The 24,445-nt window shown below is 42.2% G+C and overlaps 1 protein-coding gene across 7 annotated transcripts in view; it reads left to right on the top strand.

Moving 5' to 3' along the window:
- Positions 1–22,924, top strand: part of DLG2 (discs large MAGUK scaffold protein 2) — a 1,498,860-nt gene extending 1,475,936 nt beyond the window's left edge. For 6 of the 7 annotated variants that reach the window (XM_077807786.1, XM_077807801.1, XM_077807795.1 and 3 more), the window contains 6 exons: positions 10,339–10,389; positions 12,251–12,352; positions 13,386–13,558; positions 15,963–16,072; positions 20,425–20,516; positions 22,818–22,924. In XM_077807786.1, the coding sequence (XP_077663912.1) occupies positions 10,339–10,389; positions 12,251–12,352; positions 13,386–13,558; positions 15,963–16,072; positions 20,425–20,516; positions 22,818–22,924 (635 nt within the window). Of the gene's footprint in view, positions 1–1,300; positions 1,343–10,338; positions 10,390–12,250; positions 12,353–13,385; positions 13,559–15,962; positions 16,073–20,424; positions 20,517–22,817 lie in introns of all 7 variants that reach the window. The other variant, XM_077807758.1, reaches the window with a different exon arrangement.
- Positions 22,925–24,445: the final 1,521 nt, after the last annotated feature.

The raw sequence follows: 24,445 nt of genomic DNA, 5'->3' as shown, positions 1-24,445 counted from the left end.
TATCCCTCCACCCCAGTAAATGAGCATTATGGAACAAAAACCATAAACTATGACCAGGATCTTTTAGATGCATCTGGGAGGGCTGTGGGCCAGCTGCAAGTGGAGAAGCAGTTCCAGTTGGCTGCCATCTTCTATGTTCTGATCAAAGATTTTCCCCGCCATGTTTGAATGTCTGAACTCATGACCAAAAGACTAACCCCATCTGACCTTCGAGGCCCTGGATGTCCATAGACAACCCAAGCTCCCACATATGATGAGCTTGTGCAAAGTTCTTCATGCCCTTATTGAATTCCAGTGATACCTGCCCAGAGCTACCTGGTTGGTGGGCTCACTCCAAAAGCACAAAGGAAAAAAACATTAGTCCTGCCAACTGCCCCTTCATAAACCACCCCTCTCAGTCCCACTCCTAACCCTTCCAAACACAGTTTCCTTCCCCTTGGTCCAGGCAGGCAAGATATTTCTGGAAGACAGTGTTGAGGTCCCCAGGGGGAGTGGGTATTGTTATGGGGTTTCTTACACTTTTCTCTGAAGGAGCCAGTACTGGAGACAGGATACTGGACTAGTTGAACCGCAGGTCAGCATCCTGATGGTATCTCCTATGTTCCTATGGCTGCATCCAGGCTGCTTCTGACAAAGATCCTCCCTCCCTCCCCCAGCCCAAATCTTGAGGGCATTAATCTTGGTAACTGCCAGTACTGTCTGAAAAAGGTTCTGACAAGCCCTGTTATTTTCATAACTGGTATTATTGCTTTATGGTGTGCTTTACATAAATAAAAATAAAACATATGGTAAAACCCATTGATTGGCAAACCCTGACTAAGATACCTTGCACAATGACTAATGATCGGCACAAAGGGTGGAAGAAGAGCTCTAACTGTAATGAGAATGGTTCCTATGCATTAATTGTACACATTATTCATAATTAATAATAATCTGCCGAAACACCCAGGTCTTTGCATAATTAGCCTATAAGTCTTGGGAAGTATGAAAGGACTGCCATGTATTTCGGCGTAGAGATGTTTGGGATGTCACTGCCCCTTTATACAATTCATCAAGGGGCAGACGTGCCACTGCCAGAGACATTACTAGCCACAGGTGTGTAGCCCCCTTCTTGATATACCAAGAGATAAAGCTTTCATCTTCCTGGTATGAGTTATCTGAGCTTTTCAGATGGAGCTGCTGCACTGATTTTACTTCCACTCTGAACACTCACCTTTGCATGAATGTGGCAGATCTTTTAAGTTCTAGCTGCTTCGCGGTGCTTGGTTATATTCTTTAATTTGCTGTACTGTTCTTGCAGAACATGTTTCCTCTAATGCCAGCGATAGTGAAAGTAGCTACAGTAAGTTATTGCTTTCGTTTGGGGCTCTTTACGTTGCATTGCTTGTTTTGTTTTGTTTTTCTCTCCTTGCTGCTCTTTTTAACTTCAAAAAAAGAAGATTATTATTGGAGCAAATGGCTTGAAATGCAAATTTCTAACCATATTTCGGGAACGAAACTGTAAAAAGAGAAATGGTATCCCTTATGCAGCTAATGAGCATGAGTTTTGTTAATTTGAACGCTTTCTAGGAAATGAAACCAAACTGACTTTGGGAAGGTTTACGAAAATTTAGATTTCTTGGGTACTATTGGGTAAAGTCTCAGCAGGGATGGCTCAGCATAATCATGGCATTTCTTGATGACTCTTTTAAAAGGAAAACTACTCCACAAGAGCCAAATTCGCAAAAGCCCGGCCTCCCTTGTGCAGTTGCAATTTGCACTAGCACCTGAGTGGCAAAGAAAGGAGTCAAGGTGCAAGTTCTCTGCCAGGGTGCCAATCTCTTAAGTGCAGACTGCACCTTCAGAAAAGTAGGGTGGGCCTTAGGCCTTTGGAAACTTTACCCCGAATCTCAAACATTCCTTACAAATTGAGGCCATGATCATGCAATTTGAGCCACAGAGATGGACCGCTACGGGCATGGAGTCCATTTGCATGAATCAGATTGCAGGATCAAGACCTTAATAGGGATTGTTTGCGTCAATTAATGATATTGAAATATTCAGGTATTAATGATACTGAAATGTATTAATGACACTTAACATTGCCTGAATATTTCAAACATTTTTCAAAAAGTGGTGAGAAAAGCACAAAATGAGTAATTAAAATGTGACACGATTGTCTGTATGAGAAAAGATAACCAAAAAAACTAGGTTACTCTCCAAATATCAATCTGTTTATTTGATTGCATCAAGCTGTTTGCTTAGCGTATGCAGTTGTTCACCAGTCACAGAGCACTTGTCTTGGGTTAAGTACCTGTATGCATTAAGGTTACCATTGGTTTCAAACCACACAGTTACTTGTCTTGATATAGTGTGTAGCAGGCAGTTACTGTTAATAAACACTGCTTTGTTTCAGCAAAGTAGATTTTTTTACACCATTCAGAAATGAAAGACTAGTTTTTATTTTCCTGTAGTGAAAATGATTCCCTGGAAAGCAATTGCCAGAGCTACAAGAAAATTGTCGGCACATTGAAACTGCAGAAGATCTCCTTTAAATCCAGCTTAATATTTGCTGTGTCCTCTGTTGGGGAAGGATTGATGGTCTTGTGATCAAGGCACAAGGCTGGGAGTCAAGAGGCCCAGCTTCTTTTCCATCTTCTGTCCCAGACTTTCTGTATAACCTTGGGCAAGTTCGTTAAGGCTAAATTTTCCATGATTTGCATGGGTGCAAATACCCATTCATGTGCTTATTCCAGAGTGCAAGTGAGAGAGTACATGGGGCTTCCAGATGGGTGGCTGAACAGGTTGAGTGTGTATGTACAGAAAGTAGATGTGTGAAAATGGACTGGATTGTAGATGTGGCTTCAGGGGCTGGCGCACAAAATCTATTTCCAAAATTGCCTCATGGGCCAGGGTAACTAGCTCACTTGATGTGGGTTATGTAGCTGCTTGTCATAAGTGCAGGTTTAGGGGTGAAAGAGAGGGGCAGGCAGGGTGTGGGATGGTTAATGGGGAGAAGGAGGCAGGAGCCATGCAGGTGTTCTCTGCAAAGTTACAATTCCCCTCTGTCCTGGGTGAGGTGGGTAGGACCCATCTTGCCCTGAAGGTATCCAAACTGCATAGTGTTGGCTGGGGCCACCCCAGATAACAGGGGGTTCAGGGCTGGTCTTCCCACAACTGTGGTGACAAGGGGAGTGTTCTCAGCCCTCTGTGGGATCGGCTTTGCTATCAAGCAGTAGATGAAGCAATCCTGCCAAGAGAAATGGGCTGTGCCCATAGGGCCAATTTGCACATGCTAATAATTCACTAACATCTGCAGCTGGGTACATGGCCACGCAGCCCTGGGTGGCCAGCAGCTTTGACACCCAAACTTTGGAAATGACCCACACAGATGGTCACATTGGCGGGTCTGCTGCAGCCTGACTGGCATACAAATGCTAAATGGCAAGGGCAAACCAACATAGCACACTCCCATGGAGACTTTCTTCTGGGTCTCATTCAGTCTATTCCTACCTGGCTCTCGAGTCCCTCCACTAACACCAAAAGTTTCTTCCTTCCCCACTCCTCAGCTGCCTTCAGCAAACACCCTCTGAGTAAATTATGGCTACTGAGACACAGACTAACCACAAGCAGGCGCGGGGAGGGGCACATACAGGACACAGTGCCAATGACTCACTGCCCACATCATCGAGGCAGGATGGCCAGAGACAAATATAGCCTTTCACGGGAACTTTAGTGGTGTTATTTCACTCTGTGCTTCTGACCTCGTGTGCTGGTGCACAGAAGCCTGCCCCAAGTGTCTTTTGTTGTGCAGTGGGAAGTAGTCATCAGATTCAGGTGGAAGGAGCCCTAATTTCCCACCATCCAGCAGCCAAATGAGGCCAATCCCCAAAATGGCACAGGTGCAGAACACAACTGGGAAACATTTAAAATAGAGATAAATGGGGGGTTTCTCGGACACTGCAAAAAGCCAAATCTACTTGTTGCTAAATAATAACTGTGCATAAGGTACCAGTGACCGTGATATCTACATGTTCCTTGAAGGGACTGCCTGGTTGTCCAGGGCCAAGGCTCCTAGTGCATACAAATGCTTATCTTCCTCTGATTTGAAATGCTGTCCTGTAGTTTAGCCATGAGATTCCTATGCAGCCCAGGCTTGCCATGGCCTCAGATGTAGTTGACACAGTCTCTTCACAGCTCCAAGGCTTCCAGAGCAACCATCAGTCTGAAGAACTCCAGTTCAGATTTAACCAGACACCCTCAGGACACACCGTAGAGCAGCTCATATGCAGAGGCTCTAGAACCTTCAACACTGGTAGGAGGCAGAGGACCATCCCTTATGGCACAGATTACCTGGAATGAGGGTAATCTATCAGGCCATTGCCACTCTTGGTCTTTAGCAGCAGCCCTTCCCCTTCTTCGATACCAAATCCAGTTACCTTAAATTGCCAAGTCAAGCTGTCCTCTAGTCAAGGGCCCAAACCATAGAAAAGCATAAGAAATCCGGGAAAATATCCATTTGGGGTGATTTGGGGAGCCCAATTTATAATACCATAAGGGGCCTGATTTTCAGAAGGCTGGGACTCATGAGGAGAAACGAAGGAGGGTATAGAGGAGAAATAGGAGTCTGCTGGGGATAAAGAAGAAATCTAGATGCCATTTGAAAGCAAAATGACAGAGGGTAGAATTTTCAAAGGCATCTGAGTGAGTGAGATCTCATAGAAGATCCAGGGGGTTGGCTCTTCATTCACACAGGCACGTCTGAAAATGTTACCTATGGTCTAAACTATGAAATGTTCAGTCCTACCGGCACACTCCTCCCTGCCTACTACGTTTTTTTTAAATGAAAAGAAAAAACTAGAAGCTGGCTGAGGGGAAAAGCAAATTCCCAGTGGACAAAAGGTCTCACACAATGAATAATTCTGTTCTTGCCACTGGAGTCTGGATACTTGGGGGACACAGCCCCATCACTAGAACTTTGCTTGAGCTGCATTTGGAGCCAACTCTGTTGTAAACAAGCTCCTCAACAGGACTGCCATTGTGATTTAGATGGGGAATCTGAGAAGCCAAATGTTTGTATGATCAGACAGGATGTGCAAGTTACTTCACTAATATGCAGTGAGATAAGTGCTGACATGCCAACTTGTCTGGCTTTACGTTGCCAGCTGGTAAAATGAAACTGCTAAGGGGGGTGGGAAGCAGAGCTGAAAACTGTAAATATATGGGGAGCACATAGAAAATTGCTGGAGAGCGCAATGGCGCTGCATTGCTGTTTGTGTTGCAAATGTTGTAGCACACCCATTCCCTACTGTTATCCAATCAAATGAAACAGAAAGGGGGAGGTCTACCCCACCACATTCTACCTCCCAGACACAATCAGCCTGTCACACGCTGTATAGAAAACTGAGAGATTAAGGAAACTGTGATATTTAGAAAAAGAAGTGAGTGGCAAGCGCATGGGGGAGGAGTGGAGTTCCTGCAAGATTTTCACATTTTTCCCCATCAGACAAGACAACTCATCTCCACAATCTGAGTCATGCTGTTCTGCATTTTTCTAGTAGGATTCTGGCTATTGCGTAACATTTTTCTTACTTTTTCTTCTAATGAGGAGTAATCAGTGAAAAGACACTGTTCATGGCTAGTGTTCAAAACCTTTTATTAATTGGTCACTCTTAAAACCCATTCCAAATCATCTATGCAATTGTGAAAGTTTGGCAATGAAGTCTTCTTAATGGTGTCCAGACGGTACCCTTTAGTGTGATTAATAGAGGCAGTCAAAAATGATATTTGTTTCTGTGGAAAATTGGAATACCAAAATATTTTAGTTTTCAGCAAAAGTATTTAACTTGTGGGTGTTTGGTTTTTCTGACAACAAAATTGAAATTTTCTATGGAAAGCAGGAGCATTTCACACACAAAGTCATGTAAGCAAAAACCCAATTTTCTGTCAAAAACCAGCATGAAACAGAAAATTTTTGACCAGCCTTGCAATTACCTTGGTCCATAGAGAGAATATTATTAACTCTTTTGCAAAAGCTTATATAACATAACTGGAACTCTAATAAAAAGGTGTGAGGACCAATTGTCCTCAGTTACTTACTAGTCCCATTGATTTAACATTTGAGAGTAGAATTGGGTCCATTTTACAAAATAGAAGTCAACCTCTGAGCAGTAATATGGCATTTAAAGACCTGGTCTAGACGCAAGTTATTACTGTAATTAGTATCCATCAAGCTATTTTTGAATTATCTAATCAAACACAATTTCAAAGTTTCACGTGTGTTTTAGGAGCCCTATGACTCGATTTTTTCAAACCAAGTTTAGAGGAGCTCATTGCAGATGTAGACTAATCTCTTTTTGTTTTCCAAAAGATGAATTTAAAATGGCTATGAATTTTAATACCTCTTTTATACACAATTCGATAAAGGTTTTTACAGCAGCCACCAGAAATTGCACATGCTTTTACTAAATCTATTTAGCCTAATTGCATAATTTCACTAATTAACTAAGTAGGCAATACTTGACTAAAACTTGGGGAGGGAGGAAGAAAAAGAAAAATTCATGCACATGAGGAAGATCATTAAGGACCATAGTTTACCCTCTGTATGTAACCAAGGCCATAATTAAAATTTTGAGCCTTCTATAGGTAGAAAAAGGTTAAAGCATTTTTGTTCTGTTTGGTTATCAGGTGAGCCTAGTTGTTAAGGATTACCCCACTCAGACTGATACCTACCCACACAGAGGGCCACTATAATGTTATCCCCAGCACAGTTTGCTTTGTCCTGCTATTGAAGTTTGTTAATAAATATCACCATGAACTGCACCATATGTGTAATAGTCACAGATTACTTGTAAATCTTACATTAATTCTCAAATAGCTGTGGATATCTTTAAATGGATCATGTTTTATCCCTAAGCCCAACTTTTTTGTAACTGCCGCGATAGAAAAATGTCATAATCTAAATACAAGCATTGTACTATTATGTAAATACAGACACCATGGAAGGGATTTTTGGTTGGAGGTGGATAGTGCCTACCTGAAGCAGACTGTATAAATAAAACAAAACTATGAATTAAGAGGCTATAATGGGTTTCTGCAGATACCGTAAACCATGTGAGTATAACTCAAGTAATTTGTATAGTTACTAAAATGGACCCGATCAAGATAACTGGCCCTCCCCCATTTTTGGATCTAGTTTGGAACCAAATCTCCAGGGACAGGTTCAAAAATTAGAAAGGGTGCAAATAATAGGTTCCAGTTTTGGCCCATCTCTGTGTTTTCTACAGGTGTAGTAATAAAATGATAAGTAGAGGGACCCCACTACTGTCAATCCAGCACTTTTTATGAACTGTGTTTTTTAAGCTAAATTATATTTGTAATTCTCTGCTTAATACTACTTAATTATTATTTAATGGACACAATCTGCCTTCTTGTTAGTAGATTCCCTTTATAGCTCTCCCATGCACAGTCCATTAAACCAGTGGTTGTGGTTTTCATTCTGTGACTGCAAGTTATAACAGAAAAATGTTTTGGTGACCCACCTGCCATTTGCCCATAAACAAAGGGCAGGTGGTGGCAATTCCCTGAAATCTATTTGTGTCCTCCTTGGGGGTTGCAACATCCAGGTCTATTCTTCACTTATTTTTTATTCTTAATGGATGAAATTCACCCCAGTGCACACCTTAGTAGAAAACTCCTATAGAATGTAAGTGATCAAAACAATAGGGTTCTTGAGAAATTTAATTGGATTCTATGACAATTAGTTTAACAGAGAATGAGATCCTTTCTGTTGATTTTTATTTAAACCATCCTCTAGAATTCTATAGCAGGGATATAATTCTGTCTTAATGTATAAGGGATGGTTCTGAAAACCTACAGAAAGGTTGTCATTTTCTATTAAATTATTTAAGACTGTTCCATAAGACCAGGGCCAGCAAAAGATGCCATGCCGTTAATGTGGGTGATGTGGCTTAGTTAAATGGTAAATAAAGCCCTCTGCCCTACTGAATTTCACTGAGTGTATCACATCTGAAAGCCATTGCAAGTTTATAGTGTTTCCATTATTGATTCATTCCATAGCTCTTTGTTATGTTAAATACTTTAAAGACAAATTCAGAGTCCCTTAGTACTGATTGATTATGTGTTATCACAAGCTACCATCTGGTTACAATTGAGGTGCACATCCGTCCTTGAAGAACTACAAGATTAATGTGATATTTTGCCCCCCCACCCAACTTTTAAGGAATTTAATTCTTATGTAATGTGCCTGCTGACTGAAGGAAAGTGGGGTCAACTTCCCAACTGACATGCCCAGTGGCCTTCAGCCCTGATCTTGAGGAACCTATCTCTGACCCCAGTTCAGGAAGGCACCTGGGTAGTCCTATTGACTTCAAAGGGACTGCTCAGATGCCCAAGTACCTTCCTGAGTCAATGGATGAAATCCTGGCTCCACTGAATTCAAGATGAATTTTGCCGTTAACTTGAGTTTGGCCGGAATGTCACATCAGGGGTCACTATGAGACGATAGGGTTTTTTTTCTCCAGAGCCCACTCCATCCTCTGCTGATACCACCACCAAGGATGACAGTAGCAGTTTTATGATGCGTACACATGGCTTCTAGTCCCTGGGTGAAATGGACAATAAAACCTGCAGCTGCTTATTTTCGTTGGTTATAATTCGATACCCAAAATGAACATTAGGCTGTAGCGGAGCTTAGGATCTAGAGACACCTCAGAGACTTTAAAAAACCGAGTGTCAAAATGGGTTTGTTTTTTTCCTAAAATTCTCCTTGTCACAGGCACAAGCTTGCCTGTATTTGTTGATGCAACATAATGGAAGGCAATGCAGGCCCCCTTGAGTGCAGGCAGATGAAATGAAGGCATGCCTCTTCGGTTAAATCAATAGTTCTTTTCAAATCCACGATTAGCCCATTTCTAAACTGGTCTCTGAATTGTTTTATGAAACTAAATCCCTGTTAGATCAGGAAGTGAATGCTGTGTCATAGCTAGGCAATAAACTAACTGAAAAATCATCATTTAAACTCCCCCAGCCCAAACTATGCCTCTCAGCCTGCCAAGGCCCAAACGTAGATAGAATGTATGACAAAGACCCAAAATGAGAGGGGAACACAAATTATTCATGCAGGAAATTGACGTAGTCATGGGATTCCTTTGGCTAGTGTAACTACCTCTCTTTATAATCTCAGTTTCGTATTTCTGATTTACACAATTTTCCACCGTAAAAGTGAGGTGGGTACTAAATTTGTGTAGAGTAGTGGTAACTTTGGGACTAAAATGAAGTTTGCCTCAAATTTAAGCACGTGTTTCACGGCTTTGCTGGACTGGGGCCATGGAGAGGAAAAGGTGGGACTGTGCCTGGCACTTAGAGATTCAGGGGGTTTCTGTCCCCTCTTGAGAGGAAGGGCGCAGCAGTTAGGGTGCCAGCCTGCATAGTCTGAGTCCCAGCCTCTAGTCCACAGACTTTTTATGTGACGTTGGTCACGTCACTTGGCCATTCTGTGCCTCTGTTCCCCAGCTGTTAAGTGGAGATGATAGCAATGCCCTATCTCACAGGAAGGTGTGTGAGGAGGGCAAGGTGCTCAGATGCTATGGTAATAGGGGAGGTCATAGAAATACCTCAGCTAGATAGATACAGGGCCAAGTATAATCTGGCCCTGAATGTATGGGGATTACACATAATCAGGAGTGATTGTGCCAAAATGCGAACTGTCCCTAGTGATGACACCACATGTTAGCCTAACCAGCCACAGTTTGGTTTGTGTGACCAAATCTAGTTGTAATGACCCAAATATATCAACATGTGGGGTGAGATTTTTGTGCTGCTTCTCTGCGAGGTGCAACATAAAACGCTCCGCCCAGCAGGAGAGGGGGCTCAGATGGCTATCAGCCAGTTTTGTGCTCTCCTATTGTGGGCTACTGTGGGGCTGATGTGGACTTCCAGTAAATTAGCAAGACCTGGAGCATACCCTGCAGCAGCATAAAAGGACTATAACAAAGGGGCAAATTCTTCCAGTGGGATTTAAGGAGGCTTTGTAATAAGCTGCCATGCAACAAATTATCTGTTGACTTCCTGCCCTAGTCCCATGAACAGCCATTGCTAATGAATCTATAAAAGAAGCTTCATTGTCACATCTACAACCCGGTTGTATATTGACTAGTTAAGCAAATGCTGAGAAAAGCTGCTGTGAAATTGCAAGGGACTTTGGAAGGGTTCAGGTTACAGCAATGCAGGAGAGGAATACTGACTCTTATCTGACTTCTGTATGGAGCAATTCATAAATCTTTAATATGTGACGTGCTGCTTGTCAGCTTTCATTTATTTTCTTTTTTCTCTTATCAGGGGGACTGGAAGACTGCATCCTATCCTATGAACCTGTCACAAGACAGGAAAGTAAGTTTCACCTGCTGTTTTGTTATTGCTGTTATTATTTATCATGCCAAGGGGCCAGCTGAGAACTGGGCCCTGTTGGGCTAGGCTCTGTTCAAACACAGAATAAGAGACCGTCCTTGCCCCAAAGAGCGTACGCATCTAAATAAACAAGCCAGACAGAGTGTAGGGAAAGGGATACAATAGGCAAACAGTGAACAATGCAGTGGCAGCAGATGTCATGTTGGTGCTTGGCTTCTTTCTTAAATCCTTTTGGTGAGATTTTTTGGGAGGGGATTAGCTAGAGGGAAAGATAAAGTAGAGGGGAAGGGGCTGGTGACCATGAGTCAGAAGGCAGGAGGGGCTGGAGCAAACACCTAGTCACCACAGCGGGAAGACCATTCAGAGTACAGACTGCAGGAAGCAAACAGATGCCCTCATTGGTGTCCTTCAGTCCCTGTTTCAGCTGCTTTTTGCAGCCCCTCTGCTGGCTTCTGTCTCCAGCTAGCTCCTCTCTGCAGTTTCTTTTCCAAAGTCTACATGGCCTGCTTTTGACACAACAAATGGAAGGTGGGGCAACAAACCAATGGGGCCTAGGGCTCAGTCTCCCCACCTTCCATTTGTTGTGTCAACAGCAGGTCATGTATTCTGGCCCCAGGGCTGGTGGGTGGCGTCCACTAATAAATATATTTAGCCTATGTCTACATTACAAATTACTTTGGTATAATTTACATTGCTTAGGGGTGTGAATAATCCATACCCCGGAGCGACGTAAATTACACCGACCTAAAGTGCCAGTGTGGACAGGCTATGTCAGCAGGAGAGCTTCTCCCTTCGATATAACTACTGCCTCTCATGGAGGCAGGAGTTACTAATCTGACGGGAAAGCGCTGTCCCGGTTGGCTTTGGGCATCTTCACCAGAAGCACTACGGCGGCACCGATGCAGCTATGGTTATTGAATATGATATTGAGTGTTTGTGCATTTTCTCAGCTTCACCACAAAGCTGAGAGTGTTGTTTCCCTCACAGTATAAGCCTCTACCCATGGCAGGTTATCCTGCACAATGCCAGTCTATAGGTACTCTGCTGTGATTATAAAACCATAGGGCTAAAGCCTTGTCTGTATGGTACATCTGCACTGCACACACCTTATGGTGACATGTCAAGAACATACGCTGCACACCCCCAGCACAGGTATAAATAGTGGGAACAATGAGGTGAGTAAAGACCTGCCTGATCCCTCTACATTGCTATTTGTAGCAGTGTACTGTTCTGCTGACTCCCTGCTACAGGGAACGGCTCTGGCAGCTCCACACTGCTGGAGATTTTCCCAGATGCCTTCCCCCTGCCAGGGCCTTTCACTGCCAGGAGTAGCTACACACCACGGTGTGGACGCAGCCCGCTTTTCACTGCAGTGTGTAGCTACGCATACCCTACATGCTGCTGCCAGTGCAGAGAAGGCCTAATATGGGTGCAACCCCTGTTGATTTCACTGGGATTGTGTGTAACTGACAGGAGAATTTAGCCCTCAGTCTCCTTCCCATTTCTCATGACATGGTTCATCTGATAGCATCTATGAGCCGCCTTGTCAAAGATAGTCATTATGTACCATCAGGCTATGAGTAGAGCAGGCCATTGGCTGCAAAGGTGCGCTCCATCTGAGAGCTCTGAAATAGGACCTGTGTACAAAACAGCACCTCTCTCATGTGGAACAAAAATAAATTTATTCCTGTAAATGAGCATCTAAAAATCTTCTAAAACTTCACTCCACACCTATGAGCTATAAATCAGTTTTGGTGAGCCTGTGTAAATATTTGATGTTACTGTCAGAATAAAGAAAAGTTAGAGTCTTCATCTGAATACCACTTTCCTTTCTGTTGCTCAGTTAATTACACCAGACCCGTTATTATTTTGGGTCCTATGAAGGATCGGCTCAATGATGATTTGATATCTGAATTCCCTGATAAGTTTGGATCATGTGTACCACGTAAGTACTCTTTTCTGCCTACTCCTGAATTCTGTAACAGTTCGTAGGTTCTTTGATGTCAAGCACACAATGCAAAAGCAGCGTCGATATTTATTTTATGTAATCGTATTTCTCAAAAGCAATTTTTAAAATCTGCAATTGAGATGTAAAACTCCTAGCCAAGGTCCAGCTGAGATGCAGTGTTTCATAGAAGCTGTGCAGAAAATGGAATTTCTGTCCCATGGGAAATTTCACATTTCTAGGGGAGGGAATTGTTCCAAATGGGGAAACAAAAAGTCAGAAATGCAGAATTTCCCACAGAACACCAATGTTTGTAAAAATCCATTTTGGAAGACCCCAAATTGAAATTTCCAGCCACCTCACCTGTCAGGGAGCCAGGCAGCCCCCCTGCCCACAGAGCCGGAGATCTGAGCAGCCTGCCCAAGAGCAGCCCAGGAAGATATGGAGCCAGGTAGCTCACTCACCAGGCAAGCAAGCCAGACAGGGAACCAGCTGCTAGCTCCTTGGTAGTCCAGAGAGATGGAGAGCCAAGCACTTTATCTGCCCACCCACTAGGGTGGCCCAGGAAGTCAGCTAGAGGGGGAGCCAGTCACCCATGGAGCCTGGGATTCCTGGCTTTGTGCCTGGTGGGAGCCTGGACTCTCTCCCCCTCCCCACCCCCCGCCAGGTGAGATGCTAAGAACCCTGGAAGCTCTGGGAGCCAGCTCATGCAGGCTCCCAGGGAGCATGGGAGCCCAGGGAGCTCTGGCTCCTAAGCTCCCCACCCATTAGAAAGCATATTGGATGCATTTCCTAGTCATTCAGCCTGTCTCTCTCTGACCTCACTCTCCCCTAGGACTTGGGTCTTTTCGTGGGCTAAGGGGTACATTTTTATGGGAGTCCTTTGTTGAAATACTGGCAGCACTTATGAGCTGCTCCTGCTTACACCAGATCTGAATTTGGCCAGGAATGGTCTCTGTTAAGTAGTGTATTTTTTGGTGAGAAAAGTGCCTACAAAAATCCTAATTTTCCCGTGTTTTGTTGGTCTGCGCAGACACCACAAGACCGAAGCGTGACTATGAAGTGGATGGGAGGGATTATCACTTTGTCACTTCGAGGGAACAGATGGAAAAGGATATCCAGGAGCACAAATTTATAGAAGCTGGGCAGTACAATGATAATTTATATGGGACTAGCGTGCAGTCTGTGAGATTCGTAGCAGAACGGGTAGGTTGCATCCATGTTTACTGCACTTGCAACACAGCCTGTTTTGTCCACTGCAGCCTTTCAGGCAGCTGTAAATATACAAAATATCTTCAAAATAGTGTCCTCAAAATTATGGATATTTAAGGCTGCAAACAAGTTGTGGGGTTCTTTTTGTTCGGTTAAACGTTGCGGCCGTGGGTTTGCTAAAGTTGTGGTCGCACCAAAACTGCAGCTCCGCCCCCTCCCAAGCCCCCGAATTTCCCAGGAGAGAGTTGCCATTGCAGCCAGGAGCAGGCAGAAGTGCCTGGAGCAGGCACCCCTCCCCCCTCTCCCCCCCACTGGCAGCAGCAGCCACAGCACAGGCTCTTCCTCCCCCTGCATTGCAGCTCCCTACTGGGCCAGGCTGCTGGGGCCCCATGTCAGCAGGAGGGCAGCTGGGCTGCCACTGCAAGCCAGGTTGCTCCCCATCTCAGTGGGGAGCAGGGGCATGCGCCGCTGCAGAGAGACGGTCCCTGCCCCCAGCGGCAGCATCCAAGGGCTGAAATTTGCAGCAACTATAAATTGCAGTATCTGCTACAAGTTGCTCTTACGGCATTAAAATCCATGATTTTCTTGCAGCTTTATGGGTATTAGAATCGCTCTGAAAATAAAGAGCCTAGCCATGAAGGGGGCCCGGCCAGCTAGGACTGGGTTTGACAGAATGGGGGGGAAACGTAATGAGAAAGAGGGAAAATTAAGCTAGAAATGTAATGAAAAGATTGACTGGGGATTATAAACCTAAACTTGCCCCCACTGAAGTCCGTTGCAAGACTCTCATTGGTCTAGGGTCTGCTCTGACTTTTACACTGATGTAAGTCCATGGTAGTCAATATAATTACTCTGGATTTACACCAGTGCATGACCATGAGTAGATTTGCCCCCAGTGTGGTAATACTGAGAGTTAGGTTGAAGTTAAGAGCAGGGAGCATATTTTTCTCTTGTCCAGGGTCCAATAGTACATGGGTTATTTCATGGAAGGGATAATAGTAAATAAACGTTATTTATTTTAAACTTCCTCCCTTTTTACCTCTTTGGGAGAAGACCAGCTAGCCCCATCCCATCTCTTCAAAGGCCAAACTATTCGATACCATCAGGATACTCTCTCCTTTTGTTTTAAATGTGCAAAGTTTCTTCTCAATAAACTCAGAGTTAAGCTAAGATGGAAAGGGATGGTTTTTGTTCTCCTAAAGATACACTAGACCATTTCCAGTATGTAGTGAAGGGTATGCATGTACCAGTGCTCTTGACCCAAGGTGTCATTCTTCTCTGCAAAGTCATCCCTTTCACTTTAACTTCTAGATGCAACAGGAATATAATTCAATTCAGGCTAAATGCCCATGAGTACTATTTGAATGCCTACCATGCCCAAAGTATGCTAAGTAACTCACAACATCTGGAGGTGTGGAATTTCTCTGCACTGGTCTTTAATCCCAGGAGCACTGCCTTTGGGCAGCATTCAAACCAGTCAGTATGTCTGGAGTTCTTTCTGTTCCAGATGTGGTACCACGCATCCAAGAACATAACATCATCATAGCAATATGGATAGCAAAACACCCTTCCTACCTTTCAGTCAGCATACATCTCCATTATATTTTTCTGACCTTGGAGAAAGGATGTGATTTAAGCACAAGATTAGGTGCCTGGGACTCTTGAGTTCTAATCCCATCTCCGAGGCAAGCTCCCTCTGTGGCCCTGGCCAAGTCATTTAACCTCTGTGTCTCAGTTTCTCTACCTGTAAAGTGAGAATAATGCACACCTACCTCATATAGTAGTGTCCAGATTATTTAAATAGTTCATCTTTGTAAAGCAGTTGAAGATGAAAAGTGTTTTATAAATGATGAGTATTACAACAATACATAACACAAAATGTGTCATGAACATTAATAATTGTAGCCTTACAGATACCCCTGTGAGGTAGGTAAGTATTATTAGCCCCATTATACAGATATAAAAATGAGGCACAAAGAGGTTAAGGGACTTTCCCAAGGTCACACAGGAAGTCTGTGTCAGAGCCAGGAGCTGACCGCAGATCTCCTGATGTCCTGCTCTGGATCTCAAGTACAAGGGCATGCTGTTACTCTTAGGAACAATATTTGCTGATGTCCACATAAAATCCCCCCTTCCACCTTTAAGTTCATCCTGTTTGATCTTCCAAAACTGATAAAGTTGTCTTCCGCATCTTCAATTTATTTCTTTTGCTGGCATCAAAGCAAAAGAAATATTGTGGAAGTAAACAGCCGAGTAAGTGCCCTGGAGTCTAGCCTTCTCTTGGTGAGTTAGTAATGTTTGTTTTCTGGAACACTGCATTTTAGGCTTCCTTCCTTTCTTTTGGTTGACTTGCAATAAACGCTGCAGAAATAAACACATCCTCATCTGTTTCCAACAGGGCAAGCATTGTATACTTGATGTATCAGGAAATGCTATTAAACGGTTACAAGCTGCACAACTCTATCCCATTGCTATCTTCATTAAGCCTAAATCATTGGAGCCACTAATGTAAGTATATAATCCTCCAGGCTAGTTTTGGACTCCTGTCTCAGCAGGCACAGCAAAGGTCTCAAGCCAGCATTTTGCCTGTTCTCCAAAGTCAGGAAAACCAAACAAATCAAAGGAAATCTGGAATACTAAAGAATTTATTTTCATTTACACAATAAATAACTAGTCAGCATTACCTAGTGGTTTGAGAATGGAAGTCAGACAACCTATATCCTGTGTCCACTCATCGTTTGATTTTTGGGGAAGTGACTTAAATGCTCTGGGTTTTCCACGTCTGTAAAATGTTTTCATTATTTATTTAGCATTGACACTGTGTCTGGTGCTGTACAATATGCAGAAATAAAGATGGCCCCATGTCTGATAAGCATATAGTGTACAGAAAAGACACATACAAGATTCAACACAATTAGAATAGGAGAGATAGAGATAATGTAAAGGTTTGATTTGTTTGGTATAAGAATACTTACGCAGCATAAGAAGAGCTCAAAGGAGGAAGAGCACTATATACATGCAAAGTGTTGTGATTGTTATCCTATTATTAAACATAAGTAATACTAAGTTTTGGTCTGCATAAATCCTGTCGAGTTAGTGGCAGTTTCTTTAAGGATATGTATCAAAAATATAGGTAGGCTATTTTTTACTTTCATTAGAGTAAAAAAAGCTTTCAGCCAAATCTCATCAGTGCAGACAGTACTACAGGGACAAACAATGTGAAATCCATTATTTTTTGCTTCTGGAATAAGAGGCTTTTATAGATCTTTGAATGTCTTATTTTAGAAATGCTCTGCAGAAGGAGCTTTTAACTAGCACATCAAGATTTTGTAGGACAAACAACAACTAGGGTCCTTGTAGCATGGTTTATATTAGTATGTTATGCAAACAGAATAAGACTAAAAAATTCTTGAAAAGAATAGGAAATATATAGAAATCAGACACTCCAAAACATTTAAACGTACAAATTCCATGCTTTCCCCTGCAGCTGACACATTGGAAGTCATCTCTTTAATATGTGTCTTCCTAAGGAATCGTCACCAATAGTTAGTTTCCAATATGAATAAAAACCTCTTAACACAGTTAATGCAATTCTTTCTGAAGCCAATGTCAAGAGGACAATGGCACAACACTGAGCTGCTTGCCCAGGAAAGTTACCCACGTCACTGAACTGTACTGTAGTGAAAGTAGTGAACTGTACTGAACTGTACTGCAGTGAAAGGAGTAGGTCTCAGGCTTTTTTACAAGGGGGCAGGAAAGTTAAGGCGAATCAGCTAGAGGTGTGAAGTCAATGTGCAGGAGTTAAAATGCAGGGTTAAACCTTCCAAGCAGATGTTCTCACTCTGGAGTAAAGTGGGCTTAGTCCTCCAAAGAAGACTGCATTAGAGGGAACTAAAACCACTTTACTCCTGAATGAGAGCAGCCATGTGGGGGTTTAACGTGCTTTAACTTCAGTTGATTTACCATAACTTTCCTGAGTGTTGCCATGTAGACGTGGCCTTAGTAATCTAAGGTTTCTAGTGACAGGTAATACAGCTAAGGGTTTGTCTACATACAAACTGTACCACTTTAACTATTCCAGCATAGTTACATCAATACACACACACACCATTAGTGCAGATGCAGTTACACAGGTATAAAAGTGCCAACCTTCATACCAATATTATTGTGTCCACATTATTAATTATACAGGTATAATGATTTCAGTAAAGAACTACATCCATAGCCAAAATAGTTATACCAGTACAATAAACTCTGCATAGACCAGGCATAAGATTTAACTACGCTTAACCAATACTCCCTGTCACGCAAACATGTTCAACGTCAATATAATAACCAAACAAACCACACCCGACAAAAATTTGCCAACTAGACCAAACACAAAGACAAAAACCATAGAGATGACTTGTCACTGAAATGATTAATTAAAACTGAAGGGCCCAATTCTCATTTACCCTGAGGCTCCTTTACATCATTCTGGCAATATCTAAAAAGGTCTTAAAGTGAGTATAAATTAAGGCCCCTTTACACTGCTAGTACAGTAACAAGGCCTCAGCATGCCCGAGAGTCCAGCCTGAAGACTTTTCGGTCGATCGCAACCCTTTCACTGAACGGTAATGTTCCCGGCTTAGTACGATGAGTCAGACTTACGTATACTAATTCCAAACCTGTTCATATAACCCATAAACGACTGACGTATGTTTTCAAATAAACCTTCCCTATCCTGTACTCGAAAATCTACCCCCTGGAGTGATGGAGCCGGAGTACTATATTTTACAGAGAAGTTGCTACAAACATTGTGTAATTGATGAAGCAACATTAATGGGGTTACACATTCAGTTATACAAACAGCCAACTTTAGAGACATTTATAGAAATACATTTTCGTAGCTTTAACTACCCATGATATATATACAGCATTTTTCAGCAGGCAGATTTCTGTCCCTAATGAAAGAAACTAAGGGGTAGGTCAACTGTAACAAATACATGCTGTCATGCACTCACAGGCATAAGATTTTATGCATCATCATGCACATAATTTCCTACATGCATCAAATGTCATGCCATATACAGTCCATTACCACATTTTCATGTGGTTTCAGTGCAGAACATTAAATGAGATTTATGTGAAATACAGGATGCTTCCTTTTATAATGTGGTGTGAGCTTGTTTCCCTATGTTGCCTTGACAAAGTTCCCTGCTCTTCTGAAAAATAAGTAACCATGTTATAGAAAAGGTAAAGCAAACTAGGTCTGTATTTTATTGTTAAGACTTTGAACATCTTCTGGTGTACACAAAGTACTAAATCAACGTGGACATTGTTCTTTCTGAGTCACAATACACAGTATTAACAGCTGTACATGTACAGAAAATTATATCTCTTACAGTAATTAAGTGGTGAGCTCCATCAAATGGTAAAACTAGTGCAATACAAGAATGTTACTGGTATCCAGTACATTTATGGTCTACATTTTACAATACAAATGTTATGACAGAAGCTACTCCTTTAACTGGAAAAATCAGGAACAGAAAATACTACCAATGCGGAACATCATCAAGCTACCTTTTCTCTTGGAAATGTCAAGTTTTCGTGGCTGGCTGTGATTTTGACTGTCTGCTTCAACTCACGTTAACAGAGGGAGGGTTGCATTACATTTCCTTGGGTTTTGTTTTTGAAGAGGTGGGGAGGAAAGAAATTGGCGGGACTTAGTACCAGATGGTCCTTAGCCTTCGCATGAGTGGGCTGTGGGAGAAGAGGGAAGGTGTGGGGGCCAGGAAAAAGAGTAATCCCTGCATATTCAGAGGCACACAGGGGTGCGAATCAGGCTGGCAATCTTAGGGAGGGATTGCATGTTCCAGAGGCAAAATCCTTTGCCAAGCCCCGGTAGGATGGTGCATCTCCACACTGCACCCAAAGGACAGCTGTGCCTCAGTGGCACAATATAAATGTTACCAGTCAGGCCTTTACAGGTAATACCTGCTATCTGGGGGCTAGAGATATTTCTGTTAAGCTGCTACATTTTCATGGCTGTATCTTCACCATGGAGAAAGGGAGAATCATTCGCGGGAGAGTCTATAAATCCAGAGATGTCTGGGGTTTCCCTTGTTTGTCCCTATGATTTTTCTCTTATTCCTGAAGTTAAGATATCTGTGTCTGCCTAAGAAGTATAGACACGCTCTCCTTCTCATTCACTAAAGCGGGCGCGTGCACACATGGACAGTGGAACCTACTGAAAGTGAACTCCACTCGATGACGTTCTGTCTATTGGAAAATAAAACGAAATTTCCAAAATTAATATGCAAACTGAAATTCCAGTTACAGCAAAATGAGTGGTGGTGTGAATTCAACTGTAAGAAGGTCCCTGTACATATAACAGATGTACAATAATTCAGTGGGAGTTTTGCACAGGAGCCACACCCATTGTAATCTTAGGATCCACAAAGCCTACACCCTATTCTAGCGCTCTAAAAGCCTCCCATGGCATTAAGGGACAGCCCCTCTTCAGCAGTCTCTCCTGTACGGCTATTGCTGCCCCTGGCCTCTCTGTGCTCCCAGCATGCATTAGAATAAGACATGGTCACCCCCCTCTTGCATCTCCATGCAGTCTAACTGCAGAAGGTTAAGCTTTCATTGATGCATAAATTGTGAGGCCTGAAGGAACCATGACAATCATCTAGTCAGACCTCCTGCACAACATGAGCCAAAGAATTCCACCCCGTAATTCTTGTCTCAAGACCAATAATTTCTGGTTGAATTACAGCTTACCTTTTAGAAAGACTTTCCATCTTTTTGTAATTCAGATTCAATAAAGGGCTGATTTGTTAATTACTTTGAACTAATATTGAAAAATATATTTCTAGGGAAATGAACAAACGTCTTACAGAGGAACAAGCCAAGAAAACCTATGAGCGAGCACTTAAATTAGAACAAGAATTTGGAGAATATTTTACAGGTATGAAGTCACTTCAAAACACCTGTCCCCAAGGGTTCAATCCATGACCACAAGTCAGCTCTATCTCTAGCTTGAAAGAATGAGTGCCACAATAAAGGCCCAATATTGAGCATTATCAGTTCCCATTGAAGTCAATGGGAATTGAATGCATTCAACACTTCGCACAGCACTGCCCCATATCAATGAATATGTATGAAGTGAATTATGTGCCTCTTGAAGTCAGTGACAAAACTCCTACTGACTTCAGTGATGCATGACGGGACCTGATTGTCCCAATCCTGTTCCCCTTAAAGTCAGCAGGAATTCTGCGATTCACTTAGCAGGTCCTCGCATTGGGTACTTGCATTGATCCGCACAGAATTTTACCCTGCTGGACTTCTGCATTTGTCTTTACCATTGTGAACAATATATTGACCTCAAAAGGATTTTTAAAGAGCAAATAATTTGTAAATAATTTTGCAGCTCTACCATGGAATAATGAAAAGCAGGTGATAGGTCAGTGCTTTCAGACTCAGTTGCCTTAAAGTTAGGACCTAAATCCATATTCAGGCAGCTAAATACAAGAGAACTGATTTTCAGTGGTGCAGAGACCACACAACTCCATTAACTGCAGTGGGAGCCAAGCCCGGCACTTTTGAAATTCATTTCCCAAGAGGATCATTTTCTCCCTTTGGCAAATGATCTATCTCTTCACTGTATAAAATATGAAATAATACAAGACCAGACTCGCTGTTGGCAAAAGCAGATGCAGCTTCACTAACGTGGTACCCACTTATACATGACATGAACATGGCCCAAAGTCTAATCTTTGTGGGGAAAATAAAATAATCTCATTTCACTGTAACCATTGCCAGAACTACACAACTGAAGTGTTAAAACTGGGAGCTAGTTTGCCAATACTAGATGAAATCCTGGCCAAGTCAATGGGAGTTATGCCATTGACTGAAATGGGGCCAGGATTTTACCCAATGTGCGCTGTGGTTTATGTATAGCCTAGTAACATTGCAAAGTATGCAGTTAAACTGAGCACAAAAAATGCCAGACCTAGAACTTCAGAAAGCACATTTCATTCAAGAAGCAACCTTTCAAAACATAGTGTTGTGTGTGCTGAAATTAAAACACAAAACACCTCTTTCTGGCAATAGAGGAAGCATGTTCCTTTGTGTCAAGGTTTGAAGGGTTAAATACAAATACATCTAGACTGTTTTTTGGGCTACAGCAAAACACTGGCAATAGAGAGGTGTTCTTGAAAACGGGTCGGCGTATGGACCCTAGGTAACTAATTCGTTACAGACAAAGCAAAGGGACATTTGTATTTTTATAGTCTAAAGATAGCTAAACACTACAAAACTATGTTCTGTATGTCTTGTAGGAACTGAACGTAGAGCTGCACAAAATATTATGAAGAAATAGCAGATTGCAGTGAATAAAGGGTTGAAGTTTTCACACAAAAATTACAAAAAGCTCATGCCATCTTTGTACCAGCTCTAATTGAACATATTTGCACAAAAAGTATCTCCAGCTGCCCTTTGCACAGTTTCTACCTGGTTAGTTATGTTCTGAAGAGCCACTCTACTAATTTGCTAATGTTTTAATTTTCCCCAGATATAGGAAAGGTTTAGTGAACACATATAATGGTGACCTACATTTCAGTTCAGCTTTTGCCTTATCCCTGGGGTCACCAACAAAATCTTACAGCAGTAAAAATCTTTACATTAGTGAAAGGTGTGGGCTAATTCCATGGCCCCCATGAGGGTACAATCTGCTAGGATGAAGTTATGGCCACAGAAGCTGGGGTCCCAGGTTTCTTGGAAAAGTGGGCAGCGACTAGTTCAGGAAGGGTGGGCCACAACCAGGTCAGTCAGAAGATGGACCGTGTATCCCTGCTACAGCCTCCACTGGCAGGGCTCCTAAGGAGTCCGTTTGCAAAATGCAAAGCTTGACTTCCCACAACAGAAATCCCACACCCTGCCCTCCTTTGGAAGTGACTTTTTATTGGGATGCAGGTTTTCAGGCTAGCACAACAAGGTGCCATGTTTATTTCCCTGCCACAGCAAAGGTGAGCCCAGGCTAATGCTCTGACAATAAGCAATAGCACTGGATCTCTGTTTTGGTGGATCACCATTGTATTGGACTCATTTGGGATCTTCAGGGTGCATGGCTTTCCCTACACTGCACAGTTCATGTGCATTATTATTATTTCTTCCAGTTTTATCAACTTCTAGGTTAATATTGAAACTGTGCTGGCAGCTGCTGCTGTAGACTGTACCAATTAAAAAATGAATTGTTTTCATATTGCAGCTATTGTCCAAGGAGAAAGCTTAGAAGAAATATATAATCAATGCAAACTTGTAATTGAAGAACAATCTGGGCCTTTCATCTGGATTCCTTCAAAGGAAAAGTTATAAATTAGCCACTGCACCTCTGATTATGACGGAAGAATATTTAGAAGAAAACAACAATATGCTATTTTGAGGCTTTCCTGTTTTTGTTGCATTTATGTTCTTGCAGTCAATGTGAAATTTTATGAATGTACAACACAAAGTGTTTGAAGCCATGAAGGACAGTGATGGGTCAAAAGGGTAGGAACAAAAAGACTTTTTACCATACAAAGCAAATCTCATGTGTGCGCAAAGCACCTGTTGTAGGTATAAACTTTTGACATGGGGACCCTCTGTCAAAGGGAGCTAGCCACTACTGCACCCACATGGACATCATGAGCGATTTCAGTGGCTGAGCTCAGTGTGTTGATCGGTTTAAAGAGAAGTTTCCCAGCTCTTAGACCTCGTGTAGGGCTTGAGCCTGCAAGGGCTGAACACTTGACCCCGGTTCATACACCTGTGGGTAGTCCCATTAATGTCAATGGGACTAAGCATGTGCTTAAGTGTTTTGGTGGATCAGGGCCACGTGCGCCTTGCTGGATTGAGCCCATAGAACCTGTTCCAACTCCTATTGAAGTCAATGGAAAGATTCCCATTGAAGTTGGATTGGGTGCTAAGCTTGTCATTGCACATCAGTAGTTGGTACACCTTGACTTTGGTAACTATGCACATGTTTTGATTTCCAAAACCAAGTCAAGCATTTCTTTTTCCTCTCTGGACACACCATTATATCAGGAAATAACCCCCAGTAGTTTATTTCAATGGAATTTGGTGTTGGGAAGAGAACAGAAGCATTTCACATCACACATATACCCACTCACATGTGTAAGGATTCACAGTACCTAAACTGAAAAGGAGGGATACAACTGGGAAAAGCTTTAAAATTTTGGATTATCTGTTTTACCATTTATACTGATAGAAGGCACTTAATGATGGAATAATTTATAAAAATTAAAATATATTGATGTATAGAAACTAATTTCTATAGGTGAAAAATGTTTTGTGAGATATTTTGTAAAGATTAATTAATTGAAAGATTAAATATTTGCACCCTGGTCTGGCTGTAAAATGTAAAGAGGACCTTCAAGTTGCACTATCCCTTTTTGCAACAAATTATCTAATAACATTAACAAACCCTATAATTTCTTAAATTTTAGATGGCAATTTGCTTTTTTTTTCCCTCAACTTAATCCTTCTCTTTCCTTTTATTTAATCATGATCAATTCCTGTGGAAAGAACTCAAATTGACTACCCTACAGGGTTTTGTTGTTCTTGTTGTTGTTGTTTTGGAAATACTAGGATGATGCATCTTTAAATTGAAACAGATGATTTTTCAGAGGCAAAATGTCAGTGACTTGAATGCAGTGTATTATTTTCTCTCTTGAAGGGTGCCGTAATCTTCATTGGAAAACGTTTTATAATCATTCCTTTTGCTGTAAGTGAAATCCAGAAGCATTTAGTCCTTTTTGCCGGCAGGCCACTGACTAACTTGTGTCATCATTTCATTTCACAGTCAACAGGTGTTTTCACCAGACTGGGGCAATGGAC

Source organism: Eretmochelys imbricata, chromosome 1, assembly GCF_965152235.1.
Source record: "Eretmochelys imbricata isolate rEreImb1 chromosome 1, rEreImb1.hap1, whole genome shotgun sequence".
NCBI classification, from domain to species: domain Eukaryota; kingdom Metazoa; phylum Chordata; order Testudines; family Cheloniidae; genus Eretmochelys; species Eretmochelys imbricata.
The sequence above is the reverse complement of the archived record's forward strand: the minus strand, read 5'-3'. Positions and strand labels throughout refer to the sequence as shown.